This window comes from Phyllopteryx taeniolatus, chromosome 5, assembly GCF_024500385.1.
Source record: "Phyllopteryx taeniolatus isolate TA_2022b chromosome 5, UOR_Ptae_1.2, whole genome shotgun sequence".
NCBI lineage: Eukaryota > Metazoa > Chordata > Actinopteri > Syngnathiformes > Syngnathidae > Phyllopteryx > Phyllopteryx taeniolatus.
Window position 1 is genome coordinate 6564119 of NC_084506.1, and position 19763 is coordinate 6583881.

General features: G+C 45.0%; 1 protein-coding gene across 9 annotated transcripts; it reads right to left on the reverse strand.

Moving 5' to 3' along the window:
• Positions 1-44: 44 nt before the first annotated feature.
• pot1 (protection of telomeres 1 homolog) lies at positions 45-16510 on the reverse strand. Of its 9 annotated transcripts, none has more exons than XM_061773124.1 (19): positions 16408-16510; positions 13056-13178; positions 12839-12911; positions 12683-12774; positions 12086-12193; positions 10974-11048; positions 10775-10892; positions 8040-8170; positions 7680-7973; positions 6986-7141; positions 3272-3456; positions 3012-3109; positions 2569-2598; positions 2107-2263; positions 1774-1988; positions 1384-1522; positions 1207-1292; positions 833-927; positions 45-754 (listed from the first exon to the last, which is right to left on the reverse strand). In XM_061773124.1, exons 2-19 carry the CDS (start codon positions 13161-13163, stop codon positions 521-523), a joined length of 2394 nt encoding a protein of 797 aa, XP_061629108.1. In that variant the 5' UTR covers positions 13164-13178; positions 16408-16510; the 3' UTR covers positions 45-520. The 9 variants fall into 9 exon arrangements, with proteins under 9 accessions (XP_061629108.1, XP_061629106.1, XP_061629101.1 ...); XM_061773122.1 differs by having other exon boundaries at positions 1174-1292; XM_061773117.1 differs by adding an exon at positions 13574-13894 and having other exon boundaries at positions 1174-1292; positions 7680-8170; positions 16408-16488.
• Between the last annotated feature and the right edge of the window lie 3253 nt (positions 16511-19763).

A 19763-nucleotide genomic window follows, 5' to 3' on the forward strand; every position in this document is an offset into this window, starting at 1 on the left:
AGGAACATTTCCCACGGGAAATTGTCAATGAATCTGTTCCAGGGTTAAACTGTGGCCATCATAACTTTATTGAGTGTACACACGACTTCTTAATATTTTAACGTTGTCAGCTGTCACACACGTGTAAACAAATGTTAAGAAATGTTTAATCAAATTAAAATGCTAGTTTCCCACACTAGCATCAATGAACCAAATTTCCTGTTCTACTGTAAAATTATATTTCTGCTCATTTTTCTTACAAAAAAACCCTTCCTGGATGTGTCCCAATACCTTTGCCCAAACCATATTTTCATTTCCTGTACGTGCCCTCATCATTTTGTACCGCTTCTCAGAGCTGTCCCATTACTTTTGTCCAAAGGTCACATTTTCTTTGCTTATCACTCAAAACGAAAAAGCCAATAACACTTGTTTCTCCTGTGGCGGTTGCACCCGACTCTTATTTTGAAGGGACGCTACATGATGAAAAGCAAACGTTTGAAAGGCTCCTCATAATTGTCATTTTGGAAAATAATCAAAGCGGTCATAGTCGAGGGCGTTCGTGCGAGCGCGTGCTCGTGTGACAGATCTGGTAGGAGGTTTGCGCGTTTTTGTTTTCCTCGTCGTTCGCTCCGTACGCCGCCAAACACAAGTCCAGCCAGGGTCGTTCGCCCGCACTGCCCTCCGGTGGACAAAGCGAGTCCAGCGTTCGTCGGATTCTGTCCTGAGCCTCCTGGTTGGCTGCGGCGTCCTCCGCCGACACGTTGAACAAAGACTCCTGAGCAAAAGACGCAATTGTTGATTGGGGGTTTGCCACGCTATGCTGTGACGTGATGCGCCGCCCGCTCCGACCGACCGCGTCTCTCCACAGGTACGCGTCCAGCGCGTCGCCGGCGTCCTGCAGACGGAACTTCAGCAGCAGGACGAACTTCAGAAGGTGAACGCCGAACGCTGCGCAGAGACACACAAAACAACGGACCAAAGTATTGGGACACCAACAGCCCGTGAAAAGTGACCAAAATGTACATGCATGACATGCGGAAACTGAAAAATGCGGACAAAATTCTTAAGACATACAAAAACAAAACTGAAAAGTGGACAAAAGTATTAGGACACCTACATAAAAAATTAATAAATAAATAAAAAAAAGTGCAGGAGATACAGAAACTGAAAAAATGTGGACAAAAGTATCAGGACCTTGATTATTATTTGTGAAAATAGCAAAGTGACCTTCAGCGATGATTTTCTCGTCAATGACCTTGTCTCCATCTGCTGTCGGTTCTGTAATGGCAGCTCCCTCGGAACACTTCTTACACCTGAAGTGCACGCACCCATGCACAGAAAGTCATCAACTCATCAGCCGATAAGTTGTTTCAAGAGTGACATTGGGGAATCAGCGGTGCTGACCCGTAGAACCTCTTTCTGCCCCGGAAGAGGAACGGCGCGCTCAGGTCCAGCAGCGCCAGATGACCTCCTGGCGACGACCTGACGGGGACCACGTTGTGGTACGTGGCCGCGAGGCGACCCGCTTCCTGTAGTGTGGAGCCTGAAAAACATCAAAATGCAGCTTCGGGGAATCACAGTAAGAAGTCATAATGGTGATGTCATTGGTGTCACTTAGCTTTTTTGCAGGGGTAAAAAGGGGTATTTAAAAAAAAAATAATAATAATAATTTTTTTTTAAAAACAAAATGTTTTTTTAAAAAAACAGGGATGGGATCAATTTCTGAGCGGCAGCTAAAAAACACTCCCGCGTCAGCCTCTAGTGGCATTTTTTGTCGATATGTGCCTGATTTACCCCCAAGGAAGATGAGCTCCTTGGTCTTCCCCTCGGACGTGAGCTGCGGCGATAGGTGAACGTCGAGCGTGCGACTGGGCGGTCCCGCCGTGAGGTCGCCGGGCAAACGGACCTGCCCGGAGAGGGACCAGGGCGCCGGGCCGGGGGGGCCGCTCGGGTCGGCGGATGCCTCGGCGAACACGTTCGCCACGTGCTCGTCGTCGGGGACGTCCTGCCTGGAGGACGACACCAGTAGCGGCGCGCCTTTCCAGTTGAAACCCACCGCGGCCCAAGGAAGTCGCTCAAAACAAACCGAGATGCTACACGAAGACAACGTGCGCGTGTGTTCCGTACATGGAAGTGCACTTGCTACAGTAGAGTTTGAGCGCCTGGTGGAGTCGACGAGGTTGGTAGGATCGCAGCTGGGCTCTGACGTGATGAAAGCCGCCCGGCGGGCAACGCCGCAGCTGGCCGAGGGTCACGGGCTCAACGTCGTGATCGCACCTTCTCTCTAGAAGGCGATGCAAACACAAACATCACCCCAAAAATGTATACAAAAATGTTTTCAAAACAGGGGGAGGGGGATGTGTTGTGTGTCACCGTCGAGGGGACATTTTCACATTTTAGAACATTCCGCATAGGGCTTAAAATCAAATCAAAATGAATGTTCGCAGCTATGTTGTCAGCAGAGATGCCCTCTCAACTATGGAAGCAGCTGCAAAGCAAAATCTTGACAAATGAACTCCAATAAATCAATTAAAAAATAATAATAATAATAATTGCCCGGCCCCATATTCAACGTATCAAGTTTCCTACCTGTTCTGAATTCCGCCGAAGCCCCGCTCTCTAAAAACATGAGACGGACAGCATCGAGATGGTTAGACGACTTACAAAAAGGTTTCAAATCCTCCCTTTTGTTTACCAAATCTGACCATAAGGAACGTGTGACACGGGCTCAATATTCAAACCAAGAACATGAATGCGTCTTTTTTTATGTTGTTTGCGGCAATTCGTGAGCCTAAAAGCATAATTGTCCACGTCATTTTTAACCCACTGCCACAAAATCAAATGTTGCTTGCTAAAAATGTATATATTTTTTTTTTCTTTATGTCTGTCCATGTCATTGAAAGTTGACTCGAGGCAACTTTGTTGTTTTTTTTCTTGCTTTCTGAATACGATCAATAACGACTTGGGCAATTATGCTATTAGGCTGACGATTGTTCAGACTGTTGAACAGCAGGGTTATTCATCCTCCTTACCAGGAGTCTTTGGAGGCGTGTTCCATACGTCCCACAGCGCCGAGTCGTTGACTTCGGGATGGTTGACCTTGGTGTCCTCCTGGGCCACCTCCAGCAGCCTGCGTGCAAAGCAGGAAGTCAACATGGACGTGCGACCTTCAGCTCATTGTCTCACTCCATGCGACAAGGGGCCACTAAGGAGCCCTTTGGAGGGGTTTTAGAGAACTACTGTTCAACACGCACAGATTCGCCGATTTAGTAGTCCACCATATAAAAGTCACCTCTTGAGCTCCTGAAGCTCGGGACTGTTGTCGGGCAGAAGGCGTACGCCCCTGCCGTACGCCGTGCCGCCGTGCAGGTGGAAGGAAAGATGGTTGATCTCCTCCACCTGGCTGCTGCTTAGCCCGGGAACCTTGACGGAACCCGGGATGGCCCGCAGGTTGAAGATTCTCAAGAAGTCTCCGGGCTGGTGGAGGACGGTGAGGAAGATGATCAAACTACAGTCGAGAATATACACTATCAAATTACACACACATTTATATATATATATATACTGGCGATTCATATTTCGAATCTCTGCAAAACCCGACTGATCGGCCAAAAGACTTCAGTCGGGTTGGGCCGCATCCGCTTAACTTCAATTGTCTGTCTTTTGTCTTAGGAAAGGGAAACATCAATAGTTTGCCTTCTTTTTCCACAAGTCTAGCTTTCGTGTTTGGTCTTCCTGTTAGGCAAGTGTAACATCAACATCGCCGTCTACTTGGCAGATTCAATCATTTGTCTACTTTTGCGGAAATCTACAAAGCAGACAAGTGCGAAAGCGGCAAACGTGTGACGTAGTGCCGAAAGGAAAGGGCTTCCTGCTGTTACTGTGGAGGGCACCAGATGGCGCTGTCGCATCAAACTGTGCAGCATGACCAGTGAGTCAGATGGCTGGAGAGGACTTGCTTCCCCCCCTCAAATGTTTGTCACCACAAGCCTGAAGATGACAAAAACATGTCCTCCTCTTCCTTCCCATCATCATCATCGTCGCAGTGATGATTTGAAGTGTCAACGTTGGCCTTCGGAGGGAATCAAACATCGCCGTCCTTGTTTTACGGCCGTTTGCTTAAGGGTTTCACGGAAGGCGCAAACGCACATGAAGCGTAATCACATCAACGCTGAGGAGCAGAAGTCGAAGAAGAATGAGTCATCTTCAGCCAAGCGTCTCACGTGTTCCGAACATCGAGGCTTGCCGCCCGGCGGCACGAAGGCCGGAACGCCGCCGCAACTCCCGGAAAACGTGGACGTACAGTACCTAGAAAGCAGTGGAGGCTTGTGCGTTTGGTAGCTGGGCCTTCAGTAGCGACTTGCGTGACTTCATTTACCCGTTATTACCACCACTATCAGTTTGCGTTTCTACAAACTATACACAAATGCAAAATAGGAACATTCGGAATGTGATCGGTAAGATCGACACAGGTGTACTGCAAACAGTGCTGTCAACAGAAACGCTACCAAATGCATAACATAGCTCTTCAAATAAAGAAATATTTGAGCATTGGGCAAAGTGACTAAACGAGCCTTTGCTGAAAACTAAAACGACCATGTAGGAATATGGGTCTCTTTTTAAACTGCATTCAATTCCACTGAGATGGCAAGTAAACACCCTATTTTTGTTTGCAAATCCAGTTGTTGTTTTTTGAAAGTGTTTCCCCAGCATGTCTCGGGAGAGCTAAAGCGTTTAAGCGGCGGCGTGAAGAGAGAAAAGCAGCAGAAAGACTCAGAGGAGTCACTGCGCGCACACAGGAACAAAGTGGAGCCCGAATGTGTTTGATTGCCAGACGGGGAGTTACGATGTGTTTGCAGTGTGGAACAAATCTAGGAGAACATCTGCCATCGAAAGACCAGTGCAGCCAGGAACATTTCCCAAGAAAACTAAATATGCACACTCTGCTTTGCTACAAAAAAAAAATGGTGTTACCAATACTATTGGTGTTGTTCTTTCCTACAGACGAAAAACTATATGTTGCATTTTCCTGAAAAAAAAAAAACTATTGACTGTACACCGTAAAAGAAGCACTTTTCTACAAAACAAGATCAACTATAAATGTGGCACCTCCCTAAACAGAAAATATTGAAGCCATTATACGTTCTTAAAAATATTTATATCGAACAATCTACAGCTAGAAATTTCATTTTGAAGGTCAGAAAAAAAGCACTTTTGTTTTGAATGTCTTTCCCCTACTGCGCTTAAAGTAAGCGGAAGCGTGACCTTCACACCAACGTCCATATCAATTCTCATTTTTGGGTGTAGCGTAAACCGTGACACCCTTCGTACCTAATGAAGCGGCCTACGTGTGTCCTAGTTTGCCGTCATTTTCTCGCCCGCCTGCGAGGGATTAAGAATATTTCCGTTTTTAAAGGGCTTGGAGGGGGGGGGGGGGGGCTGTGGCGTCACCGTGCGCATCGGCATGGCAACCAGACAAGAGGGCAGCGTGTTAAGCACTTTGCCAAGTGTATGTGTGGTTCTGAGATATTGGGCCAATAAGAAGGTTCAGTAGGGACTAGGTTTACTTATGAGCAGATTAGCACACCCGGGAGGCGTTCGGGGACCGTGGGACGAACCGGGCGGAAAAACAAACAAACAATTTTTGTATTCGGCCGCGACTAAACGCTAACCCCGGATTGCCACCAGTACGGAGGGGATTGCTTCAAATTCGTAAAACGTCAACCGTCTGACCCCTGTATTCTACACGTCCCTGCAAAAGTATTGGAACAGGGGGGCCTGCGGGGGGAAAACAAGCAGCGGTGATGTCGAGAGAAGGGAAAGAAAGTACTTTTGGATAGGAGTGCACAGCCAATGACAAGCACAGTTTGCATACATAAACACACAAAAAGCGAAGTTCGCTCATAGCTGCGCTCGCTGCACGGGAAGTGGAGGAGGAGCGCCGCAACGGCTCAGCGCAAATGCTTGAAAAACAACACGCCACGTGAGCCCAACAGCGGCGAATGGCACAGAAATGTCGAGTACGGCCTGATCAACCGCGAGCGCTAAACGGGAGATAATGAGCGAGAGCCACGAGGCCAACGACAGCCGCACGAGAGAGCGACAGCGACAGATAAATCAAACAAATAACAAATAAAATAACAAAATAAAAATAATTGCTTGGATGGACAGTGAGGGCCTGTTGTCTGTATAATATAATATAATATATAAAGTTGAAAGCACGAGACAGCGAATGGAGCAATGGAGCGATGGCTGAGGTATTTGGTGGACCCCCTTAAATACAGAATTTTCACCAGGATGTGTACACATGGAAACATTGTTTTTGGGCATGTGCAGGCCCCCGAAGTATCCCAGTAAATCCGTCGCATACATCAAAGCGCATAAAAAAAACCAACTTGAATTTATCTGAAGTCTTGTTGACTGTCCTCTTTCATTCCAAAGGCTTTCAATTTAAAGCACTGCCCAAGAGAGCAAACAAAAAAATGAACCTGGAGCGCTGTGACTCCATCTGCTAAAAGTGTGCTCAGTCAGCAGGTTTCAGACGAGAGAAAATCCCTCGATCTCACGTGGTGGCTCAGCAGAGGCGAGCTTTATTTACCCGCCGATGCAGCTCAGCGCTATTTCGACTTTATTATTTTTATTTTTTTTTAAAACCTCCCTCTCACATGACCAGCTCTCTCCACATCAGTCTGGGAACACCAAGTCTGCTCACTCATTCACTGTCATGGAGGGTTGTTTGTATTTGTCAATTGGAATCCAACCGTTAACTCCATTTTTCAACGGGTAGTTGGGAAGAGCATCTCGCTCAGCTTGTCTGTGAAATTCAGGTTTGTAAATCATTGTAATGACTAGCAGATGCCTGTAGACGGCGCCATTCTGAACTCTTGAATTGTTTTGGGGAAAAAGAAAAACCAAAAACGCATGTGTCTCATGACGCCATACTAGAAGTGATTTGACGTAGCGGTTTTGGTTAGCGGCGGAGTTTGAAATGTGTGTGAATTCTAACCTTGAGCTGCTGGGCGGACTGTACGTGGTTGTCGTACACGAGCACGTTAGCGATGAGTTTCTCGCGCTCCTCGGAGAAGGAGCGCGGACCCTCCACGATGTCTGCGTCCACCGTCACTTTCAGCAGAGTGTGAGGACAGCGGGTGCCGTCCCACACCTGCAGAATAAAAAAAGCGATCGCGCTGTGACTTCGGGACAAATCGAAATGATGATGGCATGATCAATTGATCAAACAGTTCCAGGAGAAAGACTGGCATTTTTGAAAATTAACACCCCAAAGTCAGTTCCACTTAGCAACATGAAATCTGGTAGACATGTCTACTATGAGAAGACTCACAAAGAACTCTTCAGAACACACACTAAAAAGACACAGGAAGTCTACCATTTTGGTCTGAGCAGACATTTTAGGGGTCATTTCTAGGGACCTTTGACCCCTGGAGTTCTTCTGAAAACTCAGCCCCTGAAGCCAGTTTGACTTGGCAACATGGAATTTGTTAGACCCACAAAGAACTCATGCCCGAGAAGACACAGGAAGTCTGCCATTTTGGTTCAAAGCATTGCAAGGTCATTACCGAGGATCCTTACCCCCTGGAATCTCTTTTTGAAAATACAGCCCCCAAAGTTAGTCCCACCTGGCAAAATGAAATTTGCTACGCACGTCGCTCATGAGTGTACCCACAAAAAAAGTCTCTTACCCTAAGCAGGGTGCAGGTGGTGTCGACGGGTGCTTTGGCGAGCAGCTGGCAGGTGAGGTTGAAGTACATTCTGGGCTGGGCGGCAGACAGTGGGATAGCGTGGTCCGGGGGCAGCAGATCCTGGCCGGCCACCCAGGACCGCAGTTCCGTCACGGCGCGACGGTCCTCCTCCGTGAAGTGGAAGGTATTGCTGGAGGTCCGCGGCTCCGTGTCAGCACCCGCCATCCCGTTAAAGGTTAGTGCGGAAAAGCCAAATGTGTTGACCAGATTTAGGGAATTTTTGTAAATCTGAGTCTGTGGGAAGGAGGTTAGAGTAAGTGTAAATTGACCGATTACGGCTTCGAACAAACGATACAGAACCTTGACTCGGTGTAAGCGCACGATGTCACCGATCTGGAAGATTTGGGGGTGCGACTCCAGTTTGGGGCAGAAAACGGTGCAGACGATATTTTGCTGGGATTGATCAGTGATCTTCAGGCTGGAGCAGAAGTCTGTGGAGAAAAGACAAAACGGCCCTCCAAGTTTGATCAGAGCTGTGTTTTCCGTTGACCTCCACCGAGAAAGCTACGTCTTCATCGATAATAGGCGTGGCCCGGTTACCGGTTTCAAGCTACACCGCAGTTCTTAAAAGTCACGGATTCAAAACGCTCTAGCTTTCCATCGGCGGTATGATTCTGACGACTTTTCTTGTAACATTCGATAGTGTACCTACAGTGCACATTCAATGGGGTGGGGGGGGGGTGAGTTCTTTACCCCAACATTTCAAAATAATTCATTCATTCATTCATTCATCTTCCGTTCTGCCGGTCACGGCCGTGCTGGACCCTATCCCAGCTATCTCCGGGCGAGAGGCAGGGCACACCCTGAACTGGTCGCCAGCCAATTGCAACCTTCACGAAGATATTCCTCAAAATTCAGGCATGTAACAGTAGACCTATGTACCCACATGCCGCTAATCCTACTTTGGTCACAGGGAAATTTCAGGATCGCCATGTGGGTACCTACGATGGGTCTCTGATACAAGCACCTAAGCCAGCAAATTTGCGGGTTGACGCTGTAACCCTCATTCTGTGTTTTCTCGGCTATAATATACCGTGTGAAAGGGGGTTAATGACGAAAAGAAGCTTTTCTCAAAAATACCTATCCATCTATAAAACTGCAAAAGTGTTCTCTGACCCATTTAAACACATCTCGCCGTATCTACACACGGTCAAGTTCAAAGGGGCTCTAAGCAGAGATCCGTGTTTTGTTTGTAAATAAATTAAATCCGTTTGAAGTTTCACTGAAAAAATATGCAAAGACATAACAATACAGTGCTGAATTGTTGAGCTTATAGCTTAAGCATCCTTTTCACCATTTGTATTTTCCTGATTTTGTGGGTGGGGCTAAATCACAGCCCCCCCCTTTATAAGTACAAAGTGATGTCATTTCATTTGGCTCTGCTGCTCAGTTGTGTGTTAGCTGTGCTTAGCTTCCATAACAAGGCCCATTTACCACTCCAGCTTGCAGTTAGCAAGGTCACGATGGCTACACCCCGGAAATGCGTCTTCGCCGGCTGCCTCAATTTACAGAACAGCTCGGTGATGTTTTTTTAGGCTCCCAAAAAATGAAAAAATAAAAAAAGCAATGGATTGATTTTTCAAAGACGCTGAGCCTCCTAACGTGATTTTACGTCGTCTAAACTCTCACACCCTCGATATGTTTGATTCCTTTTGGTGCATCCGTTAGACACGCCCGCAGCGTCTGAGAGCTGAGAGGCGGCCCTTATTATTCAAGTTCTGAAACCTGATTCCATATACTTAGCAATTTTTTTTTATTCAGTCAGGTTTAACAGGCTTGTTACTCTTCTCTGTGGTGTATCCAATTTACATGCCATTTTTTGGGGTCTGCTTAGTGTCGCTTTAATTCAGATTTGACCCAGATTACGCATGTACTTTGATTGAACGTGAAAAATGTTCATGCAACATGTTCTTACATGTGAAATCATTTCTTTTCAACCGTGTCACATCCAGATACCGTTTGAAGTTGATTTGTCCTAATGTGAACAAAAACAGAGTGACCCGATCGTAGCCGCCGCGGGGGGAAACTCACTTGGCTGCACGAGGGGAGATCATCGTCACCGTGCGTGAGCGAGAGGAGTCGGCGCGGAGGATCTGTTAAAGCTGAGTGAGCGGCTGGTTAACACACACACACACGCGCGAGTTCGTAATTAGAGCGCAAATAGGTCTCGCCGTGGCGCCGCGCCCCCTGCGCCTCGCCTCGCCACATTTGTGGCGGGAACGACGATTTGCATCCAGGCGAACATCTGCTACAGTCAGCTCTCAAAAGGGATGTGCGGGCAGCATCATCACTGATTTCCGTCGACACTGCCACCTTTTCCACATATTCATGAAGCACATAAAGGTCATTACCGAGGATCAAGCCTGATACAATACTATTCATTCCAATTCGGATATAATAAGAATATTCCCGTTACAGCATGATGAATTATTATTATTATTAAATATTGTTTTTAACGGCTGTAACCTTCTGGGGTTCAATAAAGTCTATTGTCAGCCTAATAGCATAGTTGCCTAAGTAATTTTGTTGCCAAATGAATAAAAAAAAATACCACGGTTCTTTCAAAAATATATTTTGTTTTTTTAAAAACGTTTAAATATGACTTGGGCTATGCTCTTCGGCTAACGATATCTTATTTTAACTCCAATTACAATGTGATAAACGCCAATTATCATATGATTCACTACAGTTACGATATTATTGACAGGAAATACGATGGGTCACTCAAATTACAATGTCAAGCCATTTTGGTCAATTATGATACGACACGATGAGCTGAAAATGACGATGTAATACGATATGACACACTTCAATCACGATGCAAAACGATACTCACTCTAACGATGATATGATACAATTTAAATCACAGCAAATATGATACAATTCATTCAGATTACTATGCGATTCACTAAGATACAAAATACAACACAGTACTCAATCCAATCATGTACCGATACTATTTCCTTCCAATAACGATACGATTCACAGCAATTACAACACGATAGGAGACGATGGACTCCAATTAGGATGCTGACCTGAGCCACGGCTCTTGAAGGGCTGTTTGAAGAAGACCACCACACCGTACACGTTGACCACGGCTCCAGGTTTCAGGTCCCCGATCCTGACGTACGTGTACTTTGGTCTACAGACAACCTGTGGGGGGGGAAAAACATTGTAACAGCCAACATAAAGCGGGTTACTTTTCACTGTAAAAGGATTTTTTTGGCTTCGAACCGCAGCAGGGAGCAAAGGTTTGTTCATCTTGGCTTGGGCTGGAGATGTGAGGCCAATGGGAGGAGGCCGCGACACCTGAGGCACAGAAGATATTTTGGGTTTTTTTTTCTTGAACTCTAATGTAATGTAACACTATAACATGATGAAAGAGGCTAAAGATAACTAGCTGCTAGGGCAAGTAGTGGACTAGACCAGGAAGTGCTTTCATTAGTTTTGCTGCACATTTTTGTATTTTTCTAATATTTATCTAGTATTTTCCATTTAATACTTTGCTTTGTTGTACCGGTAGTTGTATTTTTCTTCAAACAACTTTTGCATTTTTTTAATTAATATGTTGGGTTTTTGATGTGGTGGTTTTGTCTCTTTTGGTTTGTTCCTTTTTGTTTTTTTAAATAGAACTTTTTGTTGGTGTAATATTTAGTATTGTTTTATATTTTGTAAAACATGTTTGGATTTTTTCTTATTTCTGTGTAAGGTTTATGTATTATTTTCAAATATTTGTTTATTTTGCTAATATTTAGTGTGCTATCCATCTAATAAGTTGTTTTCTGGTCTAACAATTTTGTAGTATTTTGTAATAGTTTTCATCTAATAGTATTGTAATTTGCACTTTTTGCGTTCTTTTTGTCTCACTTTTGAGTATTTTTCCATTTAATATTTTAGTTTGTGAAATATTCTGTATATTTAAAAAAAAAAATCGGGGATTGTTTGCTATATTGTCTAATATTTATGTATTATTCTCAAACATTTGTTTGTTTTCTAGATTTGTGTATTATCCATCGAATATATTGGGTTCTAAATCCAATTAAAGACCTTCACTCAACATGACTACAAAGAGCGAACAAGACGCGCTCAATGTTGTGTCACAAAATCTTTGTAATTTTTAGGGCTTTTTGCAAGAATATTTTTGATATACTGGTAACTAGTGAGAGTAATTATACATTGGTTCAAATTTATATGGTGGAATTGAGGATGACTTGGCATTTTTCAGGGTAATTAGGGCCTTCTTTGTTAAGATGTCTGTGATGTTTCGTTTCCTTCATGATCATGCCTGACAGATGTTTTCTACCGCTAATGGCGACGTGAACAGACCACATCGTGAAAGTTCTCACACGGATGAAGGCTTGGTCTCCCGACAGCAGCAGGTTGCACACGTGCCGTTTGTCCTTTTGCGCCGTGGGAGATTTGCGCACCAAGAAGCCGGAGGCCGTCACCACGTCCTGGCGGGAGACACAAGACGGAGAGGAGATACAACCCCAATTGCAATTTCCACTGAGAGTCAAAAGCTTACAAACGTACAACAAAACGTAACTGTACAGGAATTTTTTTACATGAGAAGCAGATAGCATGCAGAGTTGGAGATCCGTCTTCAGGAATAGGCGGTGATTCAAAAGTGGAGGGGACGGATCAATGTCATGATAAATCTGAGTGGGTGCCAGTGCTATCTGCGCCCTTGTAAGCGGCACCTCCTCTATCGACAATGGAGGGGATCCTCCGCGAGCACCGACTTTCTCCAGCTCACGACCGGGGAGCCGAACGCGAGGCTCGCTCTCGTTGTGGCGAGGGGGGCGGACGCGTGGGTGAGCGCGCGCCCGTTCTTTTTACCCCAAACGCAAAAGACAAATGACTTTGCATTTCAAATAAAACCCCCCAAAAATTCTCCCCCTTATCATTGGTCAGCAACAATAAGAATCGGCAATTAGACGTACCCCTTGATTGACAGCCTGAGAGAATTCATTGGCCAGCGTCCCCAGCAGGACGATGTTGATGGACGATGTCTCCTGAGGCCCGGAGTTCTCTTCTGAAGAACAAAACACAACGAAGTCATTTCAAGCTGCTGTCGAAAGTGAAGTCTACATTTGTACCTTCGATGGCGGCCTTCAAGATGAAGTCGTGACTTGGCGACGAAACCAGCGGACCTTTGTGGACGACTCTGCCCTGGACGCACACACACAATGTGTTAGAATTACCTCGGCCTGAGCAATTATTGGATTTAATGATCTTTTTTTTTTTGGGCATTTTTTCCAAAGGTCTGATGTGGCAATTTTATAGAAAGCCTACAAGTGGTTGCCAAGACCTCACCTTGACCGAGTGGTGGCCGTGGTTACCGTCTGTGCTGATGTGGGAGATTGGAACGATGGTCAGGTGGCCGCCTGGCCCCTCCTCCTCCACCAACACAATGACAGGCATGGTGGTGGAGGCAAACTGGGGGAATAAATAAATAAACATCAGTTTGAGGTTTTGGGTAGAGCGGTGATTCCCAAAGTGTCCTCCGAGTACCACCGGTGGTGCACGGGCTCCCTCTAGTGGTATGCGAAATAATCACTGGATTAAATGAATGTTACAGTGGCTTAAACCAGTATATTTGTTCAGTACAACTCTGTTGTATTTGACTCATAAGTGCAGTACATTTGTACTTAATCATTTAGAAAGGATTAAAACATTTATTTAGGTATAATCTGTAGTCCACTTTTCTGGGGAATACATAATTGAATCATTATTAGTACAGTGTTTGATTTTCTAATCTCTAAACAGTGGTAATGGTCAAACTGTGCGGTATGTTACAATGGCTAACAAAAATCCATCCATCCATTTTCTACCGCTTATCCGATGTCGGGTCGCGGGGACAGTAGTTTTAGCAGGGACGCCCAGACTTCCCTCTCCCCAGCCACTTCATCCAGCTCTCCCGGGGGATCCCGAGGCGTTCGCAGGCCAACCGAGAGACGTGGTCTCTCCAGCGTGTCCTGGGTCGTCCCCGGGGTCTCCTCCTGGTGGGACGCGCCCAGAACACCTCACCAAGGAGCCGTCCGGGAGGCATCCAAATCAGACGCCACGGCCACCTCATCTGGCTCCTCTCGATGTGGAGGAGCAGCGGCTCTACTCTGAGCTCCTCCCAGATGGCCGAGCTTCTCACCCTCTCTCTAAGGGAGAGCCCGGACACCCAAACAGACATATTTGGGAGTAAAACCTCTGCCTTGTTTTTGATCAACATGGGCCAACTGCTGTCATTTACTTTGCTTGTTATTACGGTGGTACTTGGAAAGTATTTTTTGAGGTAGTAAATAGTAATTGGTGTAAAAAGTTTGAGAACCGTTGCAGGGTAATATGACTTTAAAATAATGAATTTGATTCTCACAAAAACTCTGCTTTTGAAGTCATCTGTGCGCCACAGATGACTACTCATCAGGAAACAAGCGTGTACAAACACAACAGGGGAAGCCGCTTTCTGCTGTCAGCTTCGGGGAGAGTAGGCCAGGAAAGTGGCGTCGGCAGGTAGCACGCGGCTTCCTGTCAGAGTCGCTCAGCTCCAGTGTGAGCGGCGTGCGTTGGGAACAGCCTGCCAGGCAGACGCCAAGCTCGCTCAGACGGAAAAGCTACCACGGAAAAAGGAATTAACGGGATGAACCACAGTGCTTTAGTACGGGAGACGAGCTGGGGGGCTGAATTATGAGAAGGAAGGAGTCATTCGGCAGCTCCCAGCTGAGCGACGTTCCCCGACTTTGACCTTCCAGATGCTGCGAGTCACGCTCTCGATTTGATTTGGCTTAAAAAAAAAAATACAAACTTCACAAACTCACCTGAAGCTAGGACTGTGCGACTTATCCATTTTAGCAATAAATTCAAGTTTATTTATCAGATGATTTTTTTTTTCAAGTGGAAGCACTCATTCAGAAAAAAATAAATATTTATTTCAAGTATTTCTGTGGAACTTGATGCAAGTTAATGCTCAGAAACCAAACTATTTCAAAAGATTGTTAGGTATCAGGCGAAATAAAGAAAATCCCAGGAGTGGAAAAACAAAAAAATAAACTTGTTTGTTTTCTGTAAGTGAAGGGGGGGGGCAACTAAAATCAGAAATTGTAATACTGTGAAAAAAGAAAGTATAGAGTTTATTTTCAGGCCACATTGCCCCGATATAAAACTTTTTTAGCACTTGAAATGCCAAAATTAGTGTTGACACAGGGTGAGAAGGTCGGCATCCGGGAGCGGCTCAGAGTAGAGCCGCTGCTCCTCCGCATTGAGAGGAGCCAGATGAAGTGGCTCAGGCATCTGTTTCGAGAAACTACGTCTCCCAGCTGGCCTCTGAGCGCCTCGGGATCCCCCGGAAAAACTAGAGGATTAAAGGATAAACATTTTTCCAAGTTTTTTCCCCCTGTGCATTAATATGTGACAAGTTCCACAGAAATAATAAAAACAAACAATATTTTTCTTCTTTACAGACAATGAGAAAATAAGTACTTTGGCTTGGAAAAATTGTCCCTCTTGTCAACCCATGTAAAGTATATGAACAATATCCTTCATAAATGCACTTTGAAATGCCCAACAACGTAATTGTTATGGTCTTTTCTCATGTATAATTGTACAAGTGAGGCAAGGTGACCTCAACAAATTATTTGTGGCTTGGAAGCACATCCCTCGGATCAAAAGAAAATAAGTACTTTGGCTTGGAAAAATTGTCCCTCTTGTCAACCCATGTAAAGTATATGAACAATATCCTTCATAAATGCACTTTGAAATGCCCAACAACGTAATTGTTATGGTCTTTTCTCATGTATAATTGTACAAGTGAGGCAAGGTGACCTCAACAAATTATTTGTGGCTTGGAAGCACATCCCTCGGATCAAAAGTTTCCAACATGTCGATAAAATAATATTTATGTTGTAAATCGGATACAGGATATAACTCCCAAAATAACCCACACAGCAAGCACTACACGCTCCCAGCCACTGACTTTGTTGATTGTTTTAGTCAGCACAAACTAATTTGTGAATATGTGATTTGTTTGGTTTTTTTGTCCAATCAGATTTCAGCCTTTATGCGTTGCTATGGCAATCCAATCTGCCCATGGCCTTCACTATTAGTACAGTTTGAACAGCCTGAAACAAGCTAGCTAGCGACGTCCAACCAAACTGTGAACGCAAAATGATTGTTTTAAGTATTCTACGCTGTAGATGTAATATACATGAAATGGGTTACATATCACAAACTTTATTGGACAAACAGTGTTCAATGGTCAATTCGGCAAATAGAGAATAGTTAATATAACAGCCATTTATTCACAAAATCCAACTTGCCAAACTTTGCGAGTGTACACTGAAGCATGCTAACGGTAGACCTGGCGACCTGATGAAAAGGCACAATGGTTGTACTTTTTTTTTGAAGTTCTGGTGCGGTTTGTCTCTTAAAAACGCGCCGAATATCAATGCAAAACACGAAGAGTTTAAAAATGACTTGAATTTTGCTCCAAGTACGTGTCTTGCATCGACCAAGCGATGAAACTCAAAATGGGGAGAATTTTGTAAGACGCCAGGCGCTTGCTGTAACGTAACACCAAACGGTCGCCAAAACAAATGACCGGCAATATTTGCTTTGCTTTTAGCAGTCAGTGCAAGTAGTGGGAATGTGAAATAATTCTCAAATGATAAAAACCTACCTTTTAGTTTGTAATTCCCTCGCTTTGCTTCCGAAGTGTCAAGCAGTAGAGATGCGCATGCGTAGTATGTACTGTGACATGCAGACGCTGCACTGACGCGCATGTGCCAAACAACAAATTGCCAACCTTCGCCAGCGAGTTTTTGTTTGTTTTTTTAACTTTATTTTGTTTAAAAACAATTATTTTTCCAGCATCTGGCATTAATCTACATCAAAGATTATTAATGTTATGATTTTTATTTCTTTTTGATAGAAGATCAAATTTGAGATCATGGTCAGGAAGTCGCGGCACGGTGAGCGATTGGTTAGCACATCCGCCTCACAGTTCTGAGGACCGGGGTTCAAGCCCCGCCGCCGCCTCTGTGGAGTTAGCATATTCTCCCCGTGCCTGCGTGGGTTTTCTCCGGGCACTCCTCCCACATCCCAAAAACATGCATGCTAGGTTAATTGAAGACTCTAAATTGCCCGTAGGTGTGAATGTGAGTGTGAATGATTGTTTGTTTCTATGTGCCCTGCGATTGGCTGGCGACCAGTTCAGGGTGTACCCCGCCTCCTGCCCGATGATGGCTGGGATAGGCTCCAGCACTCCCACGACCCTTGTGAGGAGAAGCGGCTAGGAAAATGGATGGACGGATGGATGGATGGGTCAGGAAGTCGATGTCATGAGATCATGACATATCCAGAAAATCACAGCAATTACTGAACAGCTAGATCAGCGTATTCAGGGTTGAGGCCATGACTCTGTGCAGGCCAGTCAAGGCCATGTCTTTATGGACCTTGCTTTGTGCACTGGTGCACAGACATGTTGGAACAGGAAGGGGTCATCCCTAAACTGTTTGACTGTCCAAAATCTCTTGGTTTGCTGAAACATTCAGAGTTGCTTTCACTGAAGCTCAGGGGCGAATATTGAATAACTTTGTGGGAACAGTTTGGCGATGGCCCCTTCCTCTTCCAACATGACTGTGCATCAGTGCACAAATCAAGGTTTGTAAAGACACGGATGAGAGAGTTTGATGTGCATGAACTCGATTGGCCTGCACAATCCTAACCTCAACCCTTTAGAACTCTTTTGGATGAATTAGAGCGGAGACTGAGAGCCAGGCCTTCTCGCCCAAAATCAGTGTGTCGCCTCACAAATGAAGGTTCAGGAAAAATGGTCTTAAATTCCCACACTCCTACACCTTGTGGAAAATCTTCCCAGAAGAGTTTTAAACTGTTACAACTGCAGCCGTGGTCCAGTGGTTATCACCTGCCACTGTGGGGGACATAGGTTCAAGACCCCGACTGGACCATCCGCCAACATCCCCCGGACTCACGCCTGTGATGTCCTTGAGCAAGACACTGATACTCCGAAATGCTCCCCGGGCGCTTCAGCTGCCCCCTGCTCCAATGTGTTCCACTAACATGTGTATGTTTTCACTGTGATGGGTTAAATGCAGAGAACAAACGCGGGAGTGCTGCAGCCTATCCCAGCTATCATCGGGCAGGAGGCGGGGTACACCCTCAACTGGTTGCCAGCCAATCGCAGAGCACATACAAACAAACGACCATTCGCGCACACATTCTCATTCTCTACGGGCAATTTAGAGTCTTCAATCGACCTACCATGCATGTTTTTGGGATATGGGAGGAAACCGGAGTGCCCGGAGAAAAGCCACACAGGCGGGGCCGGGGATTGAACCCAGGTCCTCAGAACTGTGAGGCAGACGTTCTAACCAGTCCCCCACCGTGCCGCCTATATATATGTATATATATGTCTCAGGATGGCATCATCCATTTTAAATATACACTATATGTACATACTCTCTGTTTTCTTTAAAGCTTCCTACTTTGGTGCTTCCTTGACGCCGAGCCGCGTGCCTGAGCTTGGTGATGAGCATGAAGCCCCCGGGCTGACCCGAGCGAGGCCTCGATACGACAAGTGGTGCGTAGATAACTGGAGCGCAGAGGTGGGCTGCGACTCAAGTGTGAGTGGGCGGGCGCGCTGTCATGGCCTCAAGGAACACTCGGAAATTCTGTCTGCTGCTTTCTTTTTTGGTTTGTTTTGTAGTCCACATTCCCCCAAAAAAGCCAGGAGCCCGTCTCCAATTCCAACATGATTAATAATTGATCATGATGGAATCCAAGTCCTCGGAATGATTCAGCGGCGGCGGCGACCAAGTGCATCTTAACATCAAAGACAATTTGATGCACCTAACTTGTACCTCTTTTTGTTGAATTTTAAATCTAAATTAATATCTCTGTCGCACAAGTGTAAAAAACTATAATTGACCACTGTGTAATAAAACTAAACCTCCTTGACAAAACAGTCTTCAATGAGAGTAACGTTCATGGTTCTTCTAAACATCAAAGACCATTTTTTTGGTGGCACCACTAAGAATGCCTCATTTTTGTAAACAATGACTCTAAATGTCTGAGGACTAAGGCTACGTTCACAATGGAGGGCATGATGCCCAATTCTGATTTTTGCGCAGTTACACAACCTTGTGTGCATAAGTGGTCGCACTTTGGTTTTGTTTTAGATCCGATCTGGCAAACCGTGTGTGTAAACCGAGGTAGTTCTGAGTCTCGCTCTGTTCCGTTTTCTTTTGGGGCTCCACAAGGTTCAATTTTATGGCCGCTGCTTTTGCTGCCCCCAGTTTCCATGTTAAGGGAACACAGGATCTGGTGTCTTTTTGTATTTTTCTTTATTTTAATATTTTGACTCATTGTTTTATTGTTTCTCAATGAAGTTACGTTCAATTGTCTTTGATTTGTATTTTTGCATTTATGTAGCGCATTCTGTTTCAGTTGCACATTCAGTACATATGACACTTTTAAAAGGAGGGAAACTAAAAGGTAAACAAATAATGAGCCAGATTGACATTAAGGCGTGTTTGGTAGTTAAGCGACGCCGCTGCAAAAATCAGCAGCTGCCGAGCAGACGGCCATCATAAAAACAGTGGCAAAAATAAGAACACATAATTCATTATAATTACCACGTCAGATGCCGGCGGAAGCTGTGGAGCCGTTGCGCTGTCGTGCTTCAAGTCACGGCAGCATCGTAGGGAATGCGTTGATTTGTCATTTATCACATGAATTATACAAGCGGACATTTTTCATTTGGAGTCTTTCATTTACTTTGTTTACGAAAAAGAACACAACCTATTAATGTTACACCTTTTACACCTTTTTTTTCCAGGTCATCTTTTCCCAGCGAAATGAATGAAAATGCCGTTAATCTGTTCCAAACTCCCCCCAAAGAACAAAACTTCTTGTGATCTCTTTTTTTTTTTTAATAGGAAAAATAGCACTACACTATAATATGCTGTAATTACACTAATGATCAAGTTAATGTAAAGAAATTAAACAGCTTTT